Raw genomic sequence first — 20,317 nt, forward strand, 5'->3', positions numbered from 1 at the left:
CTTATAAAGCTTGCTATTATATGGAATTTGAGTTATAATAATAATAATAATAATAATAATAATAAATGTTGACACAACCCTAAACCCGACCTGAAATGGGCTTATCCAACGTTTTGATAATTACGAGATGAAATTAGCAAACATAAAATATTGAAAAAAAAATTGAAAAATAGTTTTAAAAAAATTAACTATATCGAGTAATGCGCAATTTAGAGTAAATTTTCAGGTTAATGTCATTTTTGATGGTTTAATTAATGCTTTTAAATAGTCCTCAAAATATCACAAAATATAGGCGGTGGACGGTTGTAGTAGTATTAACACTTTTTTTGATATGAATCATCAACAAATACTGTTAGAGCAACACGACATTAAAGCCAAAAAAAAAACTTAATTGACTTTACAATTAACAAAAGGTTACAAAGTTAGCAAATTTGATGACTTCAATTTGTAAGCAAGGGCCATGAATGAATGTGAAAATCATAAAGAAAATGAAAGTAGGTTTCACATTTTAATTGTTAAGAATGACAGAAGAGGAACACAGCTATTGTTATCTGATAATGTCTGAATTATAAGTAATATTTAGGTATTAGTTAGTCAAAAGGGCACATGATGTCACATTTTTTAATTTAAAAACAACTATAAAAACAATTAGAGGCGATCATTCATGTTAAGTTTTTTAAGTCGATTTAAAATTAAATCTTATGTCCATATTGACTTTTACATAATTATAAATTCATTTTAAAATTGGGTTGAATTAGATTCGATTACAAAATCGGATAAATATCAAATCGTCAGATCGGTTTAGAACCCTTCTAAAAGCAATAGCATTGTACAGAGACTTACATAGATATCAAGCGATATCAATTGTGAACCTTCCTATCTCTTTCAATTCTACTCAGCGGCCAGACATAGTTTGCAAGATGTTAAGAAAGCTAACCCAAATAGGGGGAAATTTGTTATCAAAACCCATGAAAATGTCAACTAAGTTAATTGTTACACTTACATCACCTCTCAAGTTCCAATTTAAAATAGACATGAAAAAGATCTTAAGGTCACAAACATTAATAAGAGAATGGAAAACAATTAGGCTTGTATATGATATGCGCACACAAACCAAATATATGTGCTATAAAAGTTGAAACTTTGAGATAAATACACGAACAAAATATAAGTAAAGATGACATGGATAACAAAAATAAGAAATAAGAAATGACATTAAGAATTGAACTTTGTATGGCTTTTTGGCCGTATCTTTTTTATGAGTATAAGTTATTACATTTCATCTCTCTCCAAATCTTAATCATAGTTTCTTATGGTCGTTCATGACCATAGTCAGTACTCAATAACAAACTAGTTGACATGTTTAAAATCAACATGAATAAGAAACAATCATGAAAAGATATAAAGAAACTAATTAATACTATAGTTATCAAAATGCGTGTCACGATAATCGAACAACATTCAATTGTCTCAATGCCAATAAATAGCTTTCAATTCCAATATAAAAAACCTTGCGTTTGCCAGTGATCACAAAAGGTTGTTTTCAGGTGACCTTTGATGGCCAAAGTTATCTGCAATTTTACATAAATAAAAATTGCACAAAACATAATTAGTTATTTTAATATAATTATAATCCGAAACAAAAAAACTATAAATATGTTATCACATTGAAAAAGTAAAGAAAAAATTGACACAAAGCACAATAAGAAGGGTAGGTTCAGCTAGTTAGTTATACGAGAACTCAAGTTTAAGAGCAACAAAGCCCAGGTTTTCCATATTGTAGAATTCAAATTTCAAGACAATAATCTAGAGCTTCAAAACAACAAAGTGGTAATTGTCCCCCTTGCTTATTAGTTTACAATTACTATAAGTTTTAAGTAAAATAATACAATTAGATTTGCACATATACCAATTTAAATAGTGTAATAACCCATGCTGTAGATTGAGGCTTTTAATACAATCATGCCATTCTTGCATTGCCTTAATCCAATGAAAAGATAAAGTAGACAACAGTCATACTCATACCATAGAAGGTGGGAAGGTTCCCTTTGGAAGTTGGAATACTTTAAAGCTTTTTTGATCCTAAACATTAAGAAGTAGGTTGTTATCTTCTTGTAAGATGCAGTTTGAAGCATGCGCGTATACACGCACACATGCATTTAACATGTAACTAATTGAGCCAATTGACTCAACTTCAAGCCAAAAAAGTTGATTTTCAGAATTCTAACATGAAATCCCAGAGTTAACGGAACAAAGAGGTCAGATTTTACTGCTTGAACTTAGGCATGAAATGCAGGTTGACTTTCAATGTCAGAAGACAAACCTGCATAGCAGATCGATTTCCGGCGTCAGGAAGAAGATCCTGCATAGCAGATCGTTACAAGGAAAATATGCACCAATTTTGAGCATTCCAAAACCTAAATGAATTAAATTTGAATGAAATAACATGTTTTACACATTGTTATAGGCTTGAACATCCATTTTGTGTATATATCATAATGTGTCTACACAGGCTACATCCTTTTTGTCAAATCAAAAGGCAGCATGAACCCGAAATCAAAATCATTGGTTCATGAACAAGCTTTTTCAACCTACATAACCCCACGTTACCTGAACCCAAACTTGGCCAATCCACACCCGACACGACTAATAAGTCTGCCATCTTGTTGTCTATATAGTATAGCACTTATCTATCGCTTCATGAATTACAAGTTCTCTCTAACGGACCACCTAGCAACTCTATTTGCAAGCACCAGATTAAATGGACGTTCTATAACAAACTACAGTTTTGAGATGTGTCGATATCTGTACCCGGAAAGTCTACAACAAATAAATATTTTCCTAAGACTAAATTTAAGAAGCTCAATAAAGACGACTCTTCATTCATCCAGTTCTTCCATATTTCTGTTTTCACAGTGAACTTGACATTACCTGGCAAGATAGCCAAATCTACCAACTATATGCCCTCATGGGTCCACGAGATTTCTTTTTTATTGATTATTCTATTGTCCTTCGAAGCTGTTAGAACTGATCACTAATTGATGGTCCCCAAAAGGCATGTGACTAGGAGATCTGCTCTCTGTCCTACTTATGAAGAGATTGTGAATTTTTTGCGCCATTTAATGAGATAGAAGCACTATGGCTAATTAGCTCCTAATACCTACTTAATTAATTTCCTAACCGAAATACAGCCACACAGACTACAGCCTTATCACAAACACCTTTGCTTACACAGGTTTAACATTCTAGAAGACACATTAATGAACCACTATTAGAGGAAAACACGACTAGGTTCTTAGGTTTTAGTATTACTGAAACACTGTTTAAGTGACAGTGTTTACGATCAGCTTCGCACCACAAGTTGCCATTAAAAATGACTGGCAATGTACCACCAAACTTCATTACCACTGTCTAACCTCAACAATGCAGTATAAAATGACACACTATCAGGTACTATCCATATCTGGATAAGCTAAGAATCATCTACTACAAATATGGATGTAAAGTTTACAGAGTACCTCTCAATCAATTTAGTCTTACAATGTGAGACCTAATTAGTCTTTTTGGTGTAAACTCAAAGGAACAGATTAGCATAAGCATTTAATGAACAAAGCATCAAAAACATATAACCACCCCGTGAACATCTTTTCAATTGATGCAACATGCAATGTCATGTAAGATATGCTACCACCTCTAACCAATATATTATAGCCTATACCAGCTTTCAGTAGGATTCCAAAGTAGTATCCTAATCTTCTAACCCAAAGCACCTCCTTATTTTTCTGACATGACAATAGGCATTTTAGTGCAATGAACTTGGCAAAGCAACATTAATATCATCCAAAATTTAAATATTTTTTCTGATCACCTCTAAGAAACCGAATAACATTAATTAGAAGTTATCAGTTATCAGCATCCCTTTCTTATCACATAGTGAATCTATAAATTATCACAATTCAAAGTGATGAATGCAAACTCTTAACGTATTACTACACCTATAAATCCGTCACCAAAATAACAATGTCAAATCCTTAATCCCAACAAAAAACAATAAGTAACTAACTTGATATCTAACGAATCATATTTCATGTCATAAACTTATTCCACCACTTCCTCTGTCCCAAGTTTAACAACTCAATTTAATTAAAATTCATAAAAGGACAAAAGCTTCAAAATTGACTCATAATCTTTATTTAAATAGGTGTGTATTAAGAAAAAATGTCTGCAATAATAATTAAATCCTTCAAACACACGTATACATTAAATGTTAAGAACAGGAATGTAACCTCTCATGTTACTTGAAAGCCCAGAAACAAATGAGCACTTCTTGTGGCTTCTGCAAAATCATAAAAGCTCATTATTGTAGAAAACAATTAAAAGACAAAACTGCATAATAAATATTCCATCTGTGCTTTGAAAATATAACACTTTTTTTAGTCCGTCTCTTTTACTTTTCAACATTACCTTCAACAGAAATGTCCACACCACTTTATTTAATTCTCATCGACACATTTTCTCTTTTTTTAAACAATCTACACAATTCAAATGTCCCCACTAGTTCTTCATTATTGTGCCAACTCCCCTTGTTGCGACTTCAAAGGGACTGATGGAGTAACAAACTAAAAAAATTGTACATTCGTCATGGAGGTATCCGGCTCATCAGCTCAGTTACCAATTAGACACATCCACAAATCCCTAGTAAATCCCTTAAATCCATGCTGTTGATGAAGACCTTTCCTCTCTAGTCTTAATAATTTAAGAAACATTGTCTCCTTTTGTTACATATGGCCAAAGCATTTTAACTGGCTTGTCTATCCTTAATTAAAGCCACCTTGTCGGGCTTTTTATAATTCTCATCCTATGATTGGTTGTCACCTATATTTTAATCTGTAAGGCAGCACTAATCTCAGAGAGGCTGGTGGAGGTAGCTGCTGTTTTATGTAAAGATAAGTACAAAATTTTCAATTAGTAAGACTTTAGATTTTTATCAGTGAGCTTTAGTGCAAAATACTCTAGTGCTTGAAACTTACTACTTCAACTGAGATCAAAACAAAGTAAAAGATGTTGCCATGTCATTTTCTCTATGATTAGCTGTAAACAACTGAAGCCTAAGTTTACTAGACACATATTCATTATAAAAAAGCATGATCTCTGCACGTAGGTGTGGTCAAGTCTATGATATTTGAATTATATAGTATAGGGGTATCTCTCTTAAAACCAATCATTACATTATAATAACATACTATATGAACAGGCAAAGCATTCGAAACTCCAGTGCATGGCAGCATATATTGGAACAGCAGCAACAGCTCTAACAGACAATTTCAACTACCAACCAGAACAATGATACACCCTTTGTCTCTAGAAGATTATCACAATTTTCTTTTTAGTTTGTTTCTTTTACTTTGCTATAATTTTTTTATGTAAATATCCTCACTGCTTTCTTTTATTTTCATTCACACATTTCAACTCTCATTTTATATCATCCACACAATTCAAATGGTCCCATTAATTCTTAATCTTTGTGCAATATACAATTATTGTAATTTTAGTGACAAAGGGAGTATTTGTTTAAAACGTTTACTAATATAGTATTAGGTCACTGAGTCCTTTCTGATAAACATATGTGCCAATAGTTTTTTGCTCCACCAAGGATGTCATGTTATCTACTAGAATTATTAAAATTTATGCCCTAAAAAAAATTCCCGAGAACCTAAATCTTCAACTAAACAACAAGAAAATAATTCCTTATGATTTCTTGCACTCAAGTCATAAGCACATTTCTTTTGTCATCTTCTTGGCTTGCTAGTTCCTAATAATCTAAAGGGAATCTCTCTCATGTGACCAATGCAAATGAGTGTTATCACATGGCTTTCCAATGCCATCAACTACCATCACATTATACTTCTACTCTAGTGCAACATCAAATTTTCAACTCGTTCTATTTCTCAGCCATTTGATGAAGATACCTCGTGTACATGGAACATTTTCTATAAGCTACGGACAGTGATAATGGGTATGTAACCCACAAAGATGAAAAAAACGGAATTGGTGCACCAATATAAGATAAAAGTAAAGGTGATACCCTAGAGGTTTTTGCACATTTAATATAGACACAAGCAAGCAAAGACATGAGCGATCAAATAAAGAGAGTCCAAGTAGCAGGTAGCAACTAGCAACCCAATAGATAACAATTTAGTTTGATTCAAAAAACTACAAGGATTGATGTCATGCTTGAGTTGAAGACTAAGTTTCAAGTGTTTGAAATTTTAATGCACCAAAAAGCTTCAGATAGACACGAAGAAACTAATATAATACTACTCTTTTATAATAGTCAGGCTTGGACAAAAGTACATAAGAATTAATGTGGACTCTTATAACAGGGATATGCACTATAGTTGCAGCTCAAAACCTTAAGTGCACCACACTGGCCTAGCTGCATACAAAGTTACAAGAAAAGACGAGAATTGCTGCTCACTGGCTCACAAAATTTCTAATATAGTCTAGCCAATTAACAGCTTTCATAAAACAAAGTTGATAACTTTTTCTAGTTAAATTGTTGCAGAAGAGAATAATTTTCACTGCACGATTTCCAAAGTCAATTGTAAGAGATAGAAAAAAGATAGCATGAGATAACAAAAAGACTTCTTTAGGCATAAAACCAGGCCAAGATAACAACTATCACCACAAAGTAACTCACAATGAGATTGAACACCCAAGTCTGATAACTCTTTTACTAGCAAACATTATTATCCAAAAACACAGAAGGCCATGATTTCTATTCGACCTCCCTAACTAAAACCTCAAAACGTTAATGCACAATTAACTTCTATATTTAACTGAAACAAAACATACAAATAGATCAAAATAGAAGTTGTAATTACACCAGTACTAAAACACAGAGCATTAGGGACAAGTAGAAAGTTTGCAACAGCAAATGCTGGTGCTCACAAGTACCACAATCTACAAAAAAAAAATTTAAATGGTTTCACCACACATAAAATCGAAAGGGCTTTATCCATCCTACTCCAGTAAACACTTCGGGTTTATGTAACGACTAATCCACTTGTAAAACAAGCAACCATGATTGGCGTATGGCAAATTTTTAGGGAATAATGTGCATATATTCACCTCAATCACATGCAGAAATTTTTAACATTCAGTCAAAAGGGAAAGAACTGTAGAAGATAATGAATACTCACTTAGTCCAATAAGTTCACTTTGTTGTATTTCACTAAGAAAATAGTCCTCAGTTCATTTCAAGGTACTAACTAACATGCTAATTTACATCGTATCCACAGATATGCACCTTCAGTAATAAATAATTTGGGCCTTGGGTATTTTATCCACATGGACAATCTCATAATCTGCGCAAAAGTGGAGGAAATTTAGATACAATAAAAAGTGGTTATACAATTTCACCTTAGAAGTTAGAATAAAGGGAGGAAACATCAATTCACCTTACAAAGAGATTGTGACAAGCATCAAGAATCAGTTGAATATATTACAACGTATCTGATATAATAGGAAATCAAATTCAGATCACACAACTAATAACAACACTCTTCACGTATTTTTCTGTGGCAACTGAAAAGATTTTATTTCAGCTGTTAAAGCCCATACCACCCTGCATTGCCTACAAGCAACCTTGATTTTACGGTCATATGTCATGATTTACTTTTTTTCACCTACATTATAGAACCCAGTGGAACTATTACTCCATATGCCTAGAATATTAAACTAGTACACTTTCACTTACTCCAATTATCTTAATCTATGACAGGAGTCAACAGCCAATAACTACACTTCACTTTCTTAACAGACCGACTATCTCTAATACATCAGCTATCTTCATATCTTCCTTTTGTAAGTTAATAGTTATCCATACAAACTTCTAGATGCAAGCTCAGCACTATCTTAATCTAAGACATAGAATCAATGGCCGATAACTACACTTTCTAAACAGACCGACTATCTCAAAATACATCAGCTATCTTCATATCTTCCTTCTGTAAATAATTCTAGATGCACACTCAGCATCCCTTCCATTGCCATCCTAAGTATAAATAAAAGGCTTGTGTAACATATAATAATATCAAAAGAACTTACAAATAAGGTATACCAAATATATAATAATTCATCCTTACTAGCTCAACAAACAAATGAAAGAACTCTTTAACGTCCCTTAACAACAATCAAGATGTAAAATCCTATTGGACTGCGTAACGGACCAAAGAAAAGAATTCAACGAATTCTCTCCTAATTTAAAATTTAGTTTAAGCCACTTGCACAGAACCCTTAAAAGAAACAGAACATACAAAAGAAACTGACTTCATTACGAAAGAAAAAATATAACCATATGTAATTATGTATGCAATTTTAAAATCAAGATAAACCATTCAATCCAAAAGCCTGAGCCATCTTATATTGTTACGGTAAAAGAAAATTTCACTACATAAATTTTGTCTCATAATTGCAGTCTCACAGTAACAAATAAATGTAAAGCTACACATTCACAGTTGAGTAGGACAGGTTATCCACAAAGGGACGTTCTTGATTCATGATGGCTTAAAATAATTTGCCTTTTAAAAATAATTCAAGGTGTAGTTGGAGCCTTGGGAAAATTTTACTAGTGAATACAAAATCTACCTTAAAAAACAGAGAGAACATTTGTTATTAGTATGTGGTCCAAATATTATCCTTCTTATAAGCTTTACAAAATCAATAAACATCATAAATATAGAGTAAGGCCATACACATCATCATCATCAAACTCAACTCAATGCTAATTAGAATAGTTCGGCCAAGCCTACTTAAAATATCTCATTTCTTTTAAAAATACAAAAGCATTTAGAATAAAACATGAAATGAAGCTCAGCATAAACTCCATTGTTCGTCAAGAATCAAAAACACCAGACTCACAAGAAAATAAATTTCTGACTCAAACAAGCAATAAAAGTAATATCGCCAATTTTTCATCTTAGAACCAGATGTTCTAAACGCTTTAAGTACAGACTCCACAGATCGAGGATATATGGTATAAATAAATTTCAAATAAATAGATATCGGATTCCTGTATTTCATAGATTGATTGCACACCATCTGAGCCTCAACACTTTTAACCAAATGCCAGCCCCCAGACCTCCAGGAAAAAGTTCCTACAAACTTATTAACTATTAACACTTAAGAACAACAAAAGATTAAGTACGGCCACAAACTATATTACTTTAGTATCAGCTAAGCATGCCATCATGCCGTACTCTACCTAGAATCTGTAGTACCTATAGGACAACCATAAAACCAAATCAAGATTCAAGCTACATCATACTTTATCAATAAACTATAAAACCTGTGCAAGGAACTAAGAAAGATAGACCATAAAACCTATGCAAACTGCATGCCACAAAAACACAAGTTTAGAAAGGCAATGTTCAAAGATTGCCGATAAATTGACATAAAAATTAAAAAAAATGATACAATAATTAAAAAGAGAAAAAACCATACTTCCAAGGAACTATTAATCAACTGCGCCAAGGCAACCACAAAACCATCCACATTAACAGAAAAAACTGATTTGGGATCGCAATGAAACCTGCATTTTTACACGACGCTATTCAGGACCGAAGTTTACCAATCAGTCTTCCCTTTCTTTAAGCATGAATCACATTCTACAACCACCTTCGTGCATCCATTTATCCAGAAAATGAAATTTGAGAGCTCAACTCCTAGTCTTGCAAAGAAAGCACTGCTAGATACTAAAATCTCAAGCCTTTTTGAGCCTTTTTCATAGTAAAATATTTATAGGTAAGCATATAATAAAATCAAACACCCATGTAAGTACTTACATCTTCATAAATGCACATAATGTAAAGCCCCATGATTTATACGGGCTTCATTGCTATGTGCATAGAGAAAATTTTATAGTTGCATTTGTTTTTGAACTCATGTTGGTAACATCCAAAATGTCATCATACTAACTTCCCATAAATTGATCCTTTGATATCTTACTCTCATGGTCCCATTCAGTTTGGTCTCTACAAATACAAATGAGGAAGAACAATGGAGCAGACCAAGGAGACCTCGAAAGTTATGTGTCGAACCTTAGTTGCTTGGACTCTTTACAACACCTCAACTCGTGACAAATCTGTGGCGCTTGGACATGAGTAGAGCACTTGGACATTTCAATTGGTTCGAAACCTTGGGATTTTTTACAAAGTAGTTAGTTTGGACACTTGACAATTAGTCGTGCTTGACATGGGTATACGAGTTCGAGTAAAATAGTGTCAAACAGTCAACATAATCAACATGCTAAAATAAAACAGGTTTTTCCCTATTGCACACTTGGAATACAAATATAGTAAAAACGGAGAACGGGACATATAGAATGTCTCATGTAACTTTGATTCTTTCCACACAATGCAGTATAAAGCATGCAAATGCAATGCTTCAAAGAGCATAACCAAATGTTATTCAGAATTAAGATTTGTATATCATGAGAACAAATTGTGCTATGTCTCGATTTGCATTGTTTAAATACTGAGCTATTGCTAATTTATAAACTAAATCTACCAATCAAACGAAAAGAAACTCGGAAGATTCTGTTAAGAGACTACGAGTATGACGTACTAAAATTGATCCACATGCTACGTTTCTATCTAGCTTGAGATAAAATAAAACGTGCTACGTTCCTTATTTCTACAGGGCCAAAGATTAACAGTTATTTGTCTTTGGAATGGACTATTTGTAAAATGACTGATTGAATCATGTGCACTTCTTATTTATATGAAGTTTACTACTAAGGGTCAACTGGAAACAACCTCTTTAATATCACTAACAAATGTATATCAAGGGTACGGTTGCATACATCCAATCCTTCCAAAACTCACTCAAAGTAGGAGCCACTTGATAGCATTGCGGCAATTAAATCTTGTTGAATCATGGTACATGCTAAATAGGAAAAACCACACTCTAGAACACACTAACTATATAACTAATTGTTAGGATCTATATTACTTAGACTCGGCTACTGATTACGATATTGGTATGTATCCAAGTTTCGATACGTCTAAATATTCGATTTGGTTAGAATATTGTAGCCTTAGAATATTCCTTCAATATTGTAGCTTTTCCTTCAAACACATTATGGATACTATCCTAGCTAAATATGGTGGATGTAGCCTTAATTTGGTGAATCACCTTAGATCTTGTGTTTTGATCTACTTTATTATACACACTATAAACATCCATCCAAACTCCAAGTTTTGATCTTTGGTCTGTGAGAGTGCCTTACACTTCACTAATAACAAGTCTCTTTTTTATAGCTCCATGCTTTATCAATTACAAGATTGCTAATCCAAAAAACAGTAGTTAGCTGATTGTTGCACTTGAAGCATAGAAAGTTCTTGATACAATCACAAAGATAAGTGTTCTAAATAGGGATGGTCATGGATCGGATTTTGTTCAGGTCCAATAGGACTCGGACCCAAACCCATTAATTTTTGGTGTACCCATGCCCGACACGGACGTAGATCCAGCCGAGTACTTGAACAACAAAAAGAGAAAGTCCAAACTGCGAATGCAGGAGGCATGCTAAAAGATCATTCAAAGTAATTAGTAGTAACTACAAAAAAAAATGTACCAAAAGTAAAGTAAACTAACACCATTATCGACTTGGTCTCTTGAACCATTAGACCTTATTTTGGAAATAAATGTTCAAAATATTTGAATTAAGCGCTAACACAAGCAACACTCCCTACAACTTATTATTCTAAATTCATACTACTTAATTTAGTTAAGTTCAGATACATCTAGCTCAACAGTAATAAGGTAAGTCAAATAAGTGTAGCAAAATTAATCGAAAAGAACATGCCCTGATGCTAGACAATAATTAAAATATTACTGATAAGCTCGCATCCAAAGTTTGCTAAACCACAAAATTGTATTTTGTATTACTTGTCTACTTCTAAACTCATACATTGAAAATAACCTTCAAATAATAAGTTCACTAAAAATTTTTAGTGCTTGATGTTGTGATTGGCATCAATGCGATATTGCTTTACTATTAACTCTCATTTTGTTGTTAATGGTACTACTTAGTGCAGCATAACCCCCTCTTTTACTCAATGTTTCAACCACATCTTCCTCCAACAATGGCTACTACTTTATCCGTGTGCTAACCCAATGCAACCTCATAAGATTTCCATTTAAGGGTGATAGTGATGAAAACAGGCCAAGTCTATATGAATATTAGTCTAAGCTGAACTTAAACAAGCACAACCAGCCCACCAGATGACCGTGGTAAGTGGTAACAAAGAGAGACACCGGAATTTTCCCAACACATAATGGTACATTTTTTCAGGCTTCATAGTAAAAAAAAATTGCTATTGTAATTTAATCGCTAGCATTTCTACGTCAAAATTAAAATCATTAAACAACGATCGGAAAAATTAGGGCAAAAGTGAATTGAAAACAATTACCTTGAATGCAGAGCCAATTAAAGTGTTGAGAATTTTGTGCACAATTTCTAAAGAAAATCATCAAACAAAATTCAAATAAAATCAAACAGAAACTTGTAGTCATCAGCAATTTGTTCAAACAAAAAATAAACTGCATTTTAATCGCTCACATTTCGATATCAAAATCAAAATCAAAATCGTTATTAAACAGATATCCGAAATATTAGGGTAAAATGTGACCTGAAAAAAATTAAATTCTTCGTAATGTCAATAAAAAAAGTGAAATTGAAAGAGATAGACTAGAGAAAGGAGAAATGTTTCGAACCTTAAAGTTTCATCCAAGTATCTTACGAGTAGATTCTGCGTATTTTTTTCTGGTTTTTCGAACTCACCGACCATCGTTGGCTGTTTTTTTCGACTTAAACTTAAATATTCACATTAGGCGGTAAATACAAGAGATTTAACTACATTAATTAATTAAATAGTAAAGAAGTATCAACAAAGTGGCTGTAGTTTAGTGGTAAGAATTCCACGTTGTGGCCGTGGAGACCTGGGCTCGAATCCCAGCAGCCACATATTTTATTTGTTTTTGACAAAATAGAACTTATTTACTGACAAAAGAAAAATAATATGACATTTGACTTTGACAAATATATTTTTTGCCAAGTGAAACTTATTTATTAATAAAAGAAAAATGACATGACATTTGATTTTGACTAGCATTTATTTATAGTCAAATTAAGTAAATTAGATAATATAATATAATACACAATATATTGTTCACAATTTCCAAAGCTATAGTTATTTATACATTTAATGATCAAAATTGAATTTTCTTATGTATAATATCTCTTACTTTATTTCTTTAATATCGTATGTTTATATATGTTAATGCTAAAAAAATTGCACGAATTTTTACGTTAGAAAAGAAAAAAATTCATGTCTTAACGGTGCAACGTGGCGTACTTTAAACCAATTATACTGACCTTTCGAAACGCCCCTTACTAAAGTACACTATGCTCATCCGCATCATTACCATTTACCAAACAAACACGTAACAAACAGACCATCACATAAGGCCCACGTTAGAAACTAATCGACAACAAATATAACTTCCCACATTCAATAGCTATGGCGCCAAAATTAACTCCAAATGCGCCTTCTCCATTTCTTTTCTCTAAATAACCTATTCTTATCAACAACAACTCTTTCAATTCCTCTAAAAATGGCCAATACTTGTAATTCTTCTTTATTATGGTTCAGAAAGGGGCTCCGAATTCACGATAACCCGGCTCTTGAACACGCTGTTAAAGGGTCGGATGTTGTGTACCCGGTTTTTGTGATTGACCCACATTACATGGAGCCTGACCCGGGGTCGTTTTCACCCGGTTCTGTTAGGGCTGGGGTTAACCGTATTAAGTTTTTGATTGAAAGTTTGGAGGATTTGGATTGTAATTTAAAGAAGATTGGGTCTAGGTTGTTGGTTCTTAAGGCTGAGCCCGGTGATGTTTTGATTCATTGTTTGAAACAGGTCTGTTTCTATCTCTGTACTTCACGTTTCTCGGTTTTATGTTTTGAGTTTTGTGAAATAAAGTAATTATTACTCTTTTATGATATGGGAAAATTGTAATTTTGAATTATGATTTATGATTGTTGATTTTAATTTGAATTAGTGATTTGATGATGGAATTTGGATGGGAAGTTTTATACTAGTAGGCATGTGTGATGTGTTGTTGCTACTTGCTTAATTTTGATTACAAAATATGTATACACAACATTATATTTTACTCAAATGTGTAGGATCACCAACTCATCCTAATGTTAAGGCTGATGGTTGTAGCCCTAGAAAAATTTTATATAATCTACTTGGGCCATAATCAAGGATTTTATGTAATCTTGATAAGAGTTGATAAGGATATTTTATTGTAGGGAAGGGAAATGGTTGTGGCAATGGAGATCGAGTAGACAAAATGACAAGGAGCAAAAGAAGCTCATGAATTGAGGTGTTGTTGAATCATAGTTTTATTGCTTCTTGTGAAATAGTAGTATGTGAGTAGCAAAATTCTATGTGTACACATCTTGAGATGTAGAAAGAAAAATTAAGGAGAAGAATGTGCATTTATTCTCTAGAAAAGGGAATATATTAGTTTGTCCATTAGTATCTTCTTGTTAGTTACAATTGGAGCTTAAGATATTCTTGAAAATACTTTACACTTATGGCATTGCTCGAGTGAGTGAATTTCTTTTGTCCGATAAAGGATCTCAACTTGGTGAAGAAACTCTCATATGAGTTATAGTAACACTATAAACCTTATGCAATAAGGGCATTTATTGTTTGCTAGCATAGAAAAGTTAGTAGGGGAAAATAATTGTTGCTTTTGTAATAATTGAACACAAAAATGCTTTAGTACTAATATTAAAAGGAGAAAATTGGTAAATATTAAGGATGATATGTTCAAGGAACTAAAATTATGAAGATTTTATCTAAATAAAAGTTTCCCTATAATCAGATAGTACAATTTGTGATTGACTATTTCTTTTCATCTCTTCTAAAATCTTAGGATGTGGGGATTCATTATGCTTTTCCAATTTGTTTGTACAGACTATGAAGTAATTGCAAGTGTTGCATAGATCTTACTTATAATTGATCTTTCTTTTTCTGATGTCCTTTATGGCTTATGTGCAGTGGAATATAAAGAAGCTTTGCTTTGAGTATGATACGGATCCATATTATCAAGCTTTAGAGGCTAGAGTCAAGGTAAATCTTAGATTGTCTGCCTGGGGATAACTATATTGATAAAGCTCTTGAGCCCTTTCTGAATTCTTTTAAATTTCTTGAATGCACAAAGATTTCCATGTCCGCAATTTGCACTTTTCTGCTTATCGTTTTCTGATTAACTGAAGTTTCTGAGCAGAAATATACATCTGTAGCAGGAATTGAGGTTTTTTCTCCTGTAAGTCATACCCTTTTCGATCCTAGAGCTATCATAAATAAGGTAAGTTTGATCCTTTTTCCTTCTTGACATCAAAATTTTATTCTTAAAAGGAAATATAATGATAAATTGATGATGTTTGTACATTTTTAAGCTCCATTAATTTCTTTGAAAATTTTGCTATGGCTAATTCTGGTTCTGGTCTCTGTTTGCACCACACTTCAACAGAATGGGGGCAAACCACCTCTTACTTACCAGTCATTTCTGAAAGTTTCTGGTCAACCCTCGTGGGCATCTTCCCCAGTTTCAAGTGGGCCATCATCGATTCCACCTCCTGGGGACATAGGGAACCTGCAAATTTCAAATGTACCAACAATGGAAGAACTTGGCTATGTAGATATTGGACAGGTTTGGTATTTGGAAAAACAAATTCTTAGGGTTTTTACTTTAAATTTCTCCATTTGCATATTTTGTAGTAATTTATAATGGCTTTGCAGCATGAATTTTCGCCGTTTAAGGGTGGTGAATCTGAAGCATTGAAAAGACTGAAGCAGTCTCTTGATGATAAGGTAAGATTTTTATACTTGAGTTCCAGATATTTAGAATTCATTCTTCTTTCAGCATTGATGGAGCTTATCTTTGGTAGCCCCAATTATAATAATGTCTTCGGTTTGCTTAGAATTCCAATTGAACCTTTTTTGGCTGTTTTTCATTGTGAATGACTCAATGTACCAGAACTACTATAAGCTACATCTTTACAATAAAATAAATAATCACCTATTTGTAACTAGTTTTCTTGTATTAACATGTGGTACTTAGCCTTTCTATTGACACAGGACTGGGTGGCTAAGTTTGAGAAGCCAAAAGGGGATCCCTCTTCCTTTCTAAAGCCTGCAACTACCGTTTTATCACCATATTTGAAGGTACTTATGAGTTTTTCTGCATCATTACTCTTTATCCTTTGTCATAGGTGCTTCTGAATTGTGTTGTACGTGTAAATCTGAAAGATTGGATTGGATTTTGATAGAAGTTTTAAAGCTTCTCTTTGTTATAACTTGTGCAGTTTGGCTGTCTATCTTCTCGGTACTTTTACCAATGCATTCAGGAAATCTACAAGAACGTTAAACACCATTCTTCTCCACCTGTTTCTCTTCTTGGACAGGTCTGTTTCTGTGTTTGTAACTAGGATTGGTTCAAATATGAAAACTTCTTTTAACTGAAATTCAAAATTTACAGTTGTTGTGGCGGGATTTCTTCTATACCGCTGCATTTGGCACACCTGATTTTGACCGAATGAGGGGTAACAGAATTTGCAAGCAGGTACGTTACAAAGAGCACTACTTAATTGCACTGATTTACTGGTTTCCTTTCTGTGTCAAGTGCTAAGATTTATATTCAATACTATACCCATTCTGCAACTTTGCTTGTTTATGAGATCTGATTCTGCTTCATGACATAGATCCCTTGGAATGAAGATAGTGAACTGTTTACTGCATGGAGAGATGGAAGGACCGGGTACCCTTGGATTGATGCGATCATGGTACAGGCAGGTATTTTCTATCGGGTTTGAAACTTTGTAGACTGACTAGTTATGTGCATCAGCGGAGCAAAAATGTAATTAATGTTTTGAGGCCCCCATTTTTACATTTTTGCAAAGTTTTGGGACTCTAAAGTAAGCAATTAAACTAAATTAAAAGTAATGCAAACTAATATTTCAGGCCTCGTGCAGTTGGGCGCCTTGTACGTGCCTTGAACCACCCATGATTATATGAACTTGCTATTTGAACATGTTCATAGAGTTCTAGTGTCTTATTAATAAATTTTGATGCTTACTAATGTCCTGCAGCTACATAAATGGGGATGGATGCACCATCTTGCGCGTCATTGTGTTGCATGTTTCCTTACCCGTGGTGATCTGGTGAGACTCGAAAGCTTTTTTCATAATCATTATTTCCCTTTTCTGCTTCCTGTAGATTTTGTTTAACTGATATTAATTTATACTCAACAGTTTATTCACTGGGAGAAAGGTCGTGATGTTTTCGAAAGGTTACTGATTGATTCAGATTGGGCAATTAACAACGGAAACTGGCTCTGGCTTTCATGTTCTTCATTTTTCTATGAGGTATGCTCAATATTTTCTTGTTGAAACTGTACACTTGTATGGGCATATTTTCCCGTTTTTAGCGTTGAAACGATAAAGAAGGAATGAGCTCATTATAACTTCAATGATTCCCTACCTACTGATTCAAATTTATAATACAGATGTTTTATTGTGCCAACTGCACCATATCGGAAGTTATATTTGGATTAGTATAGGATCCCAATCGTAAATGGCTCTTCAAATCATGTTACTTTCGTACTGAAATTGGACTCACAAAGTAGAGAAAAAGATGGGGATGACCGGATGAGGAAGAGGAAACAAAGCCAACACACACACAAGCACAAACAATGCAAGCAAGGCACAAAACAAGTGTTTTATGGTACCCTCCCCAAATCTTTTGCCTCGTTTTGACCGATTCCAACTTTTCCAAGCTTTTATTGCTTGGGTCTTTACTCATCAATACACAAGCATTCTTTGAGGATTTGGGTTTTGATTCAACAACTTTTTATTCATGTAAAGTGGCATACGAGTTCGGTATCAAAGGCCAAGTGAAAACAACCTTTGGGATAATGGAATGTTAACATATCCCATACATCTAAACACTTTCTTATATTCCCTTAATGTCCGCGTTTAATTTAAGGATTCTAATTTGTATAACTTATCAAGGTCTTCTGTTACCTAGTGTTCGATATGAATCTTGTTTATTTTTCTGGACTCTTTGTGTTTGTGGTTTGAGTTTTAGCCTTTGCTTTGTAGTGGCTAGGATTAGTTGTTTCTTCTTTAAGTGTTCTATTTTTTTGGTTATAATCTCAAACATTAGTCTTGGTGCTGCCAGGATCTGAATTTTATTGCTTTTGTCCACTAGATTTAGTTCATTTATTTTTTGCAGTATCATAGAATTTACTCTCCAGTCACATTTGGAAAGAGGTATGACCCAAATGGCAATTTCATCAGGCATTTTCTCCCAGTTCTGAAAGGTATTGTTGAACTTTATACATAAATTTCGTCGAGATATGATTAGTATCATAGAATTTACTCTCCCAGTTCGCTAAGTCATTTCGATTCCTAGATATGCCAAAAGAGTACATATATGAACCTTGGAAAGCTCCTAAGAGCGTTCAAGTGAAGGCTAAATGCATAATTGGAAAAGACTACCCAAATCCCGGTGAGTAAATTGACGATATCTTCCGCACGAGCTTTACTTACGAACTTTCACCATATTCGACATTGTTTTCTTGCTTATAATTTCTGTTTTTCGTTACCAGTGGTTTCCCATGATTCTGCGAGTAAAGAATGTAAAAGGAAGTTGGCTGCAGCATATGCATTGAATCGCCAATTAAATGGCAATGTCAGTGAAGATGACCTAAGAAAGTTGAGACGGGAATTAGAGGAAGATCAAAAGCAGGAACCTGCCGTTAAGAAGCAAAAGCAAAAATCTATTAGCGACTTCTGTTCTGAGTAGCGTTATCTAGGCTGATATCTTTGTTAGGATAGTACTAGTAGCATGCACGTCTCATTACTGCGATGTGGCAGCTCGTAGCATGCAACTGATCTATTATTTGTGTATCATTCACGTCTCGTTACTGCGATGTGGAAGCTCGTATCGTTAATGTGTGTAGCATGCACATTTCATTGTTGCGATGTGGAAGCTTGTAGCGTGTAACTATTCTGTAATGTGTGTAGTTTTTCTTCTAATGTAATGTCAGTACCAAACTAGTTCCTTTGTATCTGTAGGACAAAAATGATGATGTGCTCTGAACATATCTAAAGTTATTTAAAATTTACAATATTTTCTAAGACTTTTAAGTTGTAGTGTGGTGATTCAACAATAATGAGTTGTTTACATGTACATTTTTAAATGTTTGCACCATGGCCATTTGTGTTTTCTTTGGTCGTCTTCATTCACCGTACCCAAAATCAACTCACTTAAATAATCCTTCATCAATCTCATTTAGAGGATCTGAAGTTTCTCTATTTTACTTGCACCATTAGCATTTAGCACTTATCGCATTTGAATCTAATTACCTTTATGCAAGAGCCTATGTTTTTATTTTAAAGCGTGTTTGGACAATATTAGAAAAGAAAGGACGGAGAAAAGTAAAGGATTAGAAAGTGAGGAAAGATTAATGTATTTTCCTTGCAAATCTTTTCACGCTAGAAGGATTTATTACCCTTCTCTTCCCTTTACTCTTGGTATCTAGAAAAAAATATATCACTTTCGTTTCCTTTCATTCAAACATATTGTTTGTATTCGAAGTTGTCACTTTAGCTTGTTCAGTAATTATGTGTTGTTTTGATAGTTTGATTTTGAAAATATCGATTGAATTCATTTTGTTATTTTTGTTATAAGAATAATGATATTTGTTAATATTAATTGTTGTAATTTGTAATTTCAAGTTATCTACATAGTAATATCTTAATGTTTTATTTGTAATTATCATGTAAAACCGTGATATTTTGTGTTTTAGGGTTTAAAATGGTTATTAAACGGTGGCTTAAAATGTATATAATATTGAAGTTTAGTTGATATTTCTGTATAAATTGTTGTTGTTGTATATATTGTTATTCATTATTATGTCATTTTGGTTTGTGATGATATATATTGCTATGCTTTAGATATCAAGCTCATCTAATTTTGGGTCTAATTGTATTTGTGGGTGTACATATGGAGGTGGAATATCACATGTTAGCTTGTGAATGTGACATTGTCAATGAATTAAAGCGTAGCCTTAGTTAGAAGAAGGTAACTTTCTATTAAGAAATTTGTTCAAACTCACCTAACTAATTAACATGGTGAAGGAATGAAGCATAAGTAGCAAACTTTGAAC

At 33.4% G+C, this 20,317-nt stretch overlaps 1 protein-coding gene, 1 long non-coding RNA gene and 1 other non-coding gene across 11 annotated transcripts; 2 read left to right on the forward strand and 1 right to left on the reverse strand.

Moving 5' to 3' along the window:
• Positions 1 to 1,400: 1,400 nt before the first annotated feature.
• LOC130818552 (uncharacterized) lies at positions 1,401 to 12,846 on the reverse strand. Of its 9 annotated transcripts, XR_009043964.1 has the most exons (5): positions 12,781 to 12,840; positions 12,626 to 12,695; positions 7,203 to 12,523; positions 2,324 to 4,336; positions 1,401 to 1,571 (listed from the first exon to the last, which is right to left on the reverse strand). It is a non-coding gene; the product is annotated as an uncharacterized LOC130818552 (long non-coding RNA). The 9 variants fall into 9 exon arrangements; XR_009043963.1 differs by lacking the exon at positions 12,626 to 12,695 and having other exon boundaries at positions 12,781 to 12,846; XR_009043959.1 differs by having other exon boundaries at positions 7,203 to 12,695.
• A 112-nt stretch (positions 12,847 to 12,958) lies between these two features.
• Positions 12,959 to 13,030, forward strand: TRNAH-GUG (transfer RNA histidin (anticodon GUG)). The gene has a single exon. It is a non-coding gene; the product is annotated as a tRNA-His (tRNA).
• A 479-nt stretch (positions 13,031 to 13,509) lies between these two features.
• On the forward strand, positions 13,510 to 19,286 carry LOC130818547 ((6-4)DNA photolyase). Its single transcript, XM_057684714.1, has 14 exons — positions 13,510 to 13,986; positions 15,142 to 15,213; positions 15,371 to 15,451; positions 15,617 to 15,796; positions 15,886 to 15,957; positions 16,225 to 16,311; positions 16,452 to 16,550; positions 16,625 to 16,708; positions 16,848 to 16,934; positions 17,235 to 17,306; positions 17,397 to 17,510; positions 18,379 to 18,466; positions 18,559 to 18,654; positions 18,755 to 19,286. The coding sequence occupies exons 1-14, from the start codon at positions 13,609 to 13,611 to the stop codon at positions 18,949 to 18,951; spliced, it is 1,707 nt and encodes a 568-aa protein (XP_057540697.1). The 5' UTR covers positions 13,510 to 13,608; the 3' UTR covers positions 18,952 to 19,286.
• Positions 19,287 to 20,317: the final 1,031 nt, after the last annotated feature.

Source organism: Amaranthus tricolor, chromosome 1 (assembly GCF_026212465.1).
Source record: "Amaranthus tricolor cultivar Red isolate AtriRed21 chromosome 1, ASM2621246v1, whole genome shotgun sequence".
NCBI classification, from domain to species: Eukaryota; Viridiplantae; Streptophyta; class Magnoliopsida; order Caryophyllales; family Amaranthaceae; genus Amaranthus; species Amaranthus tricolor.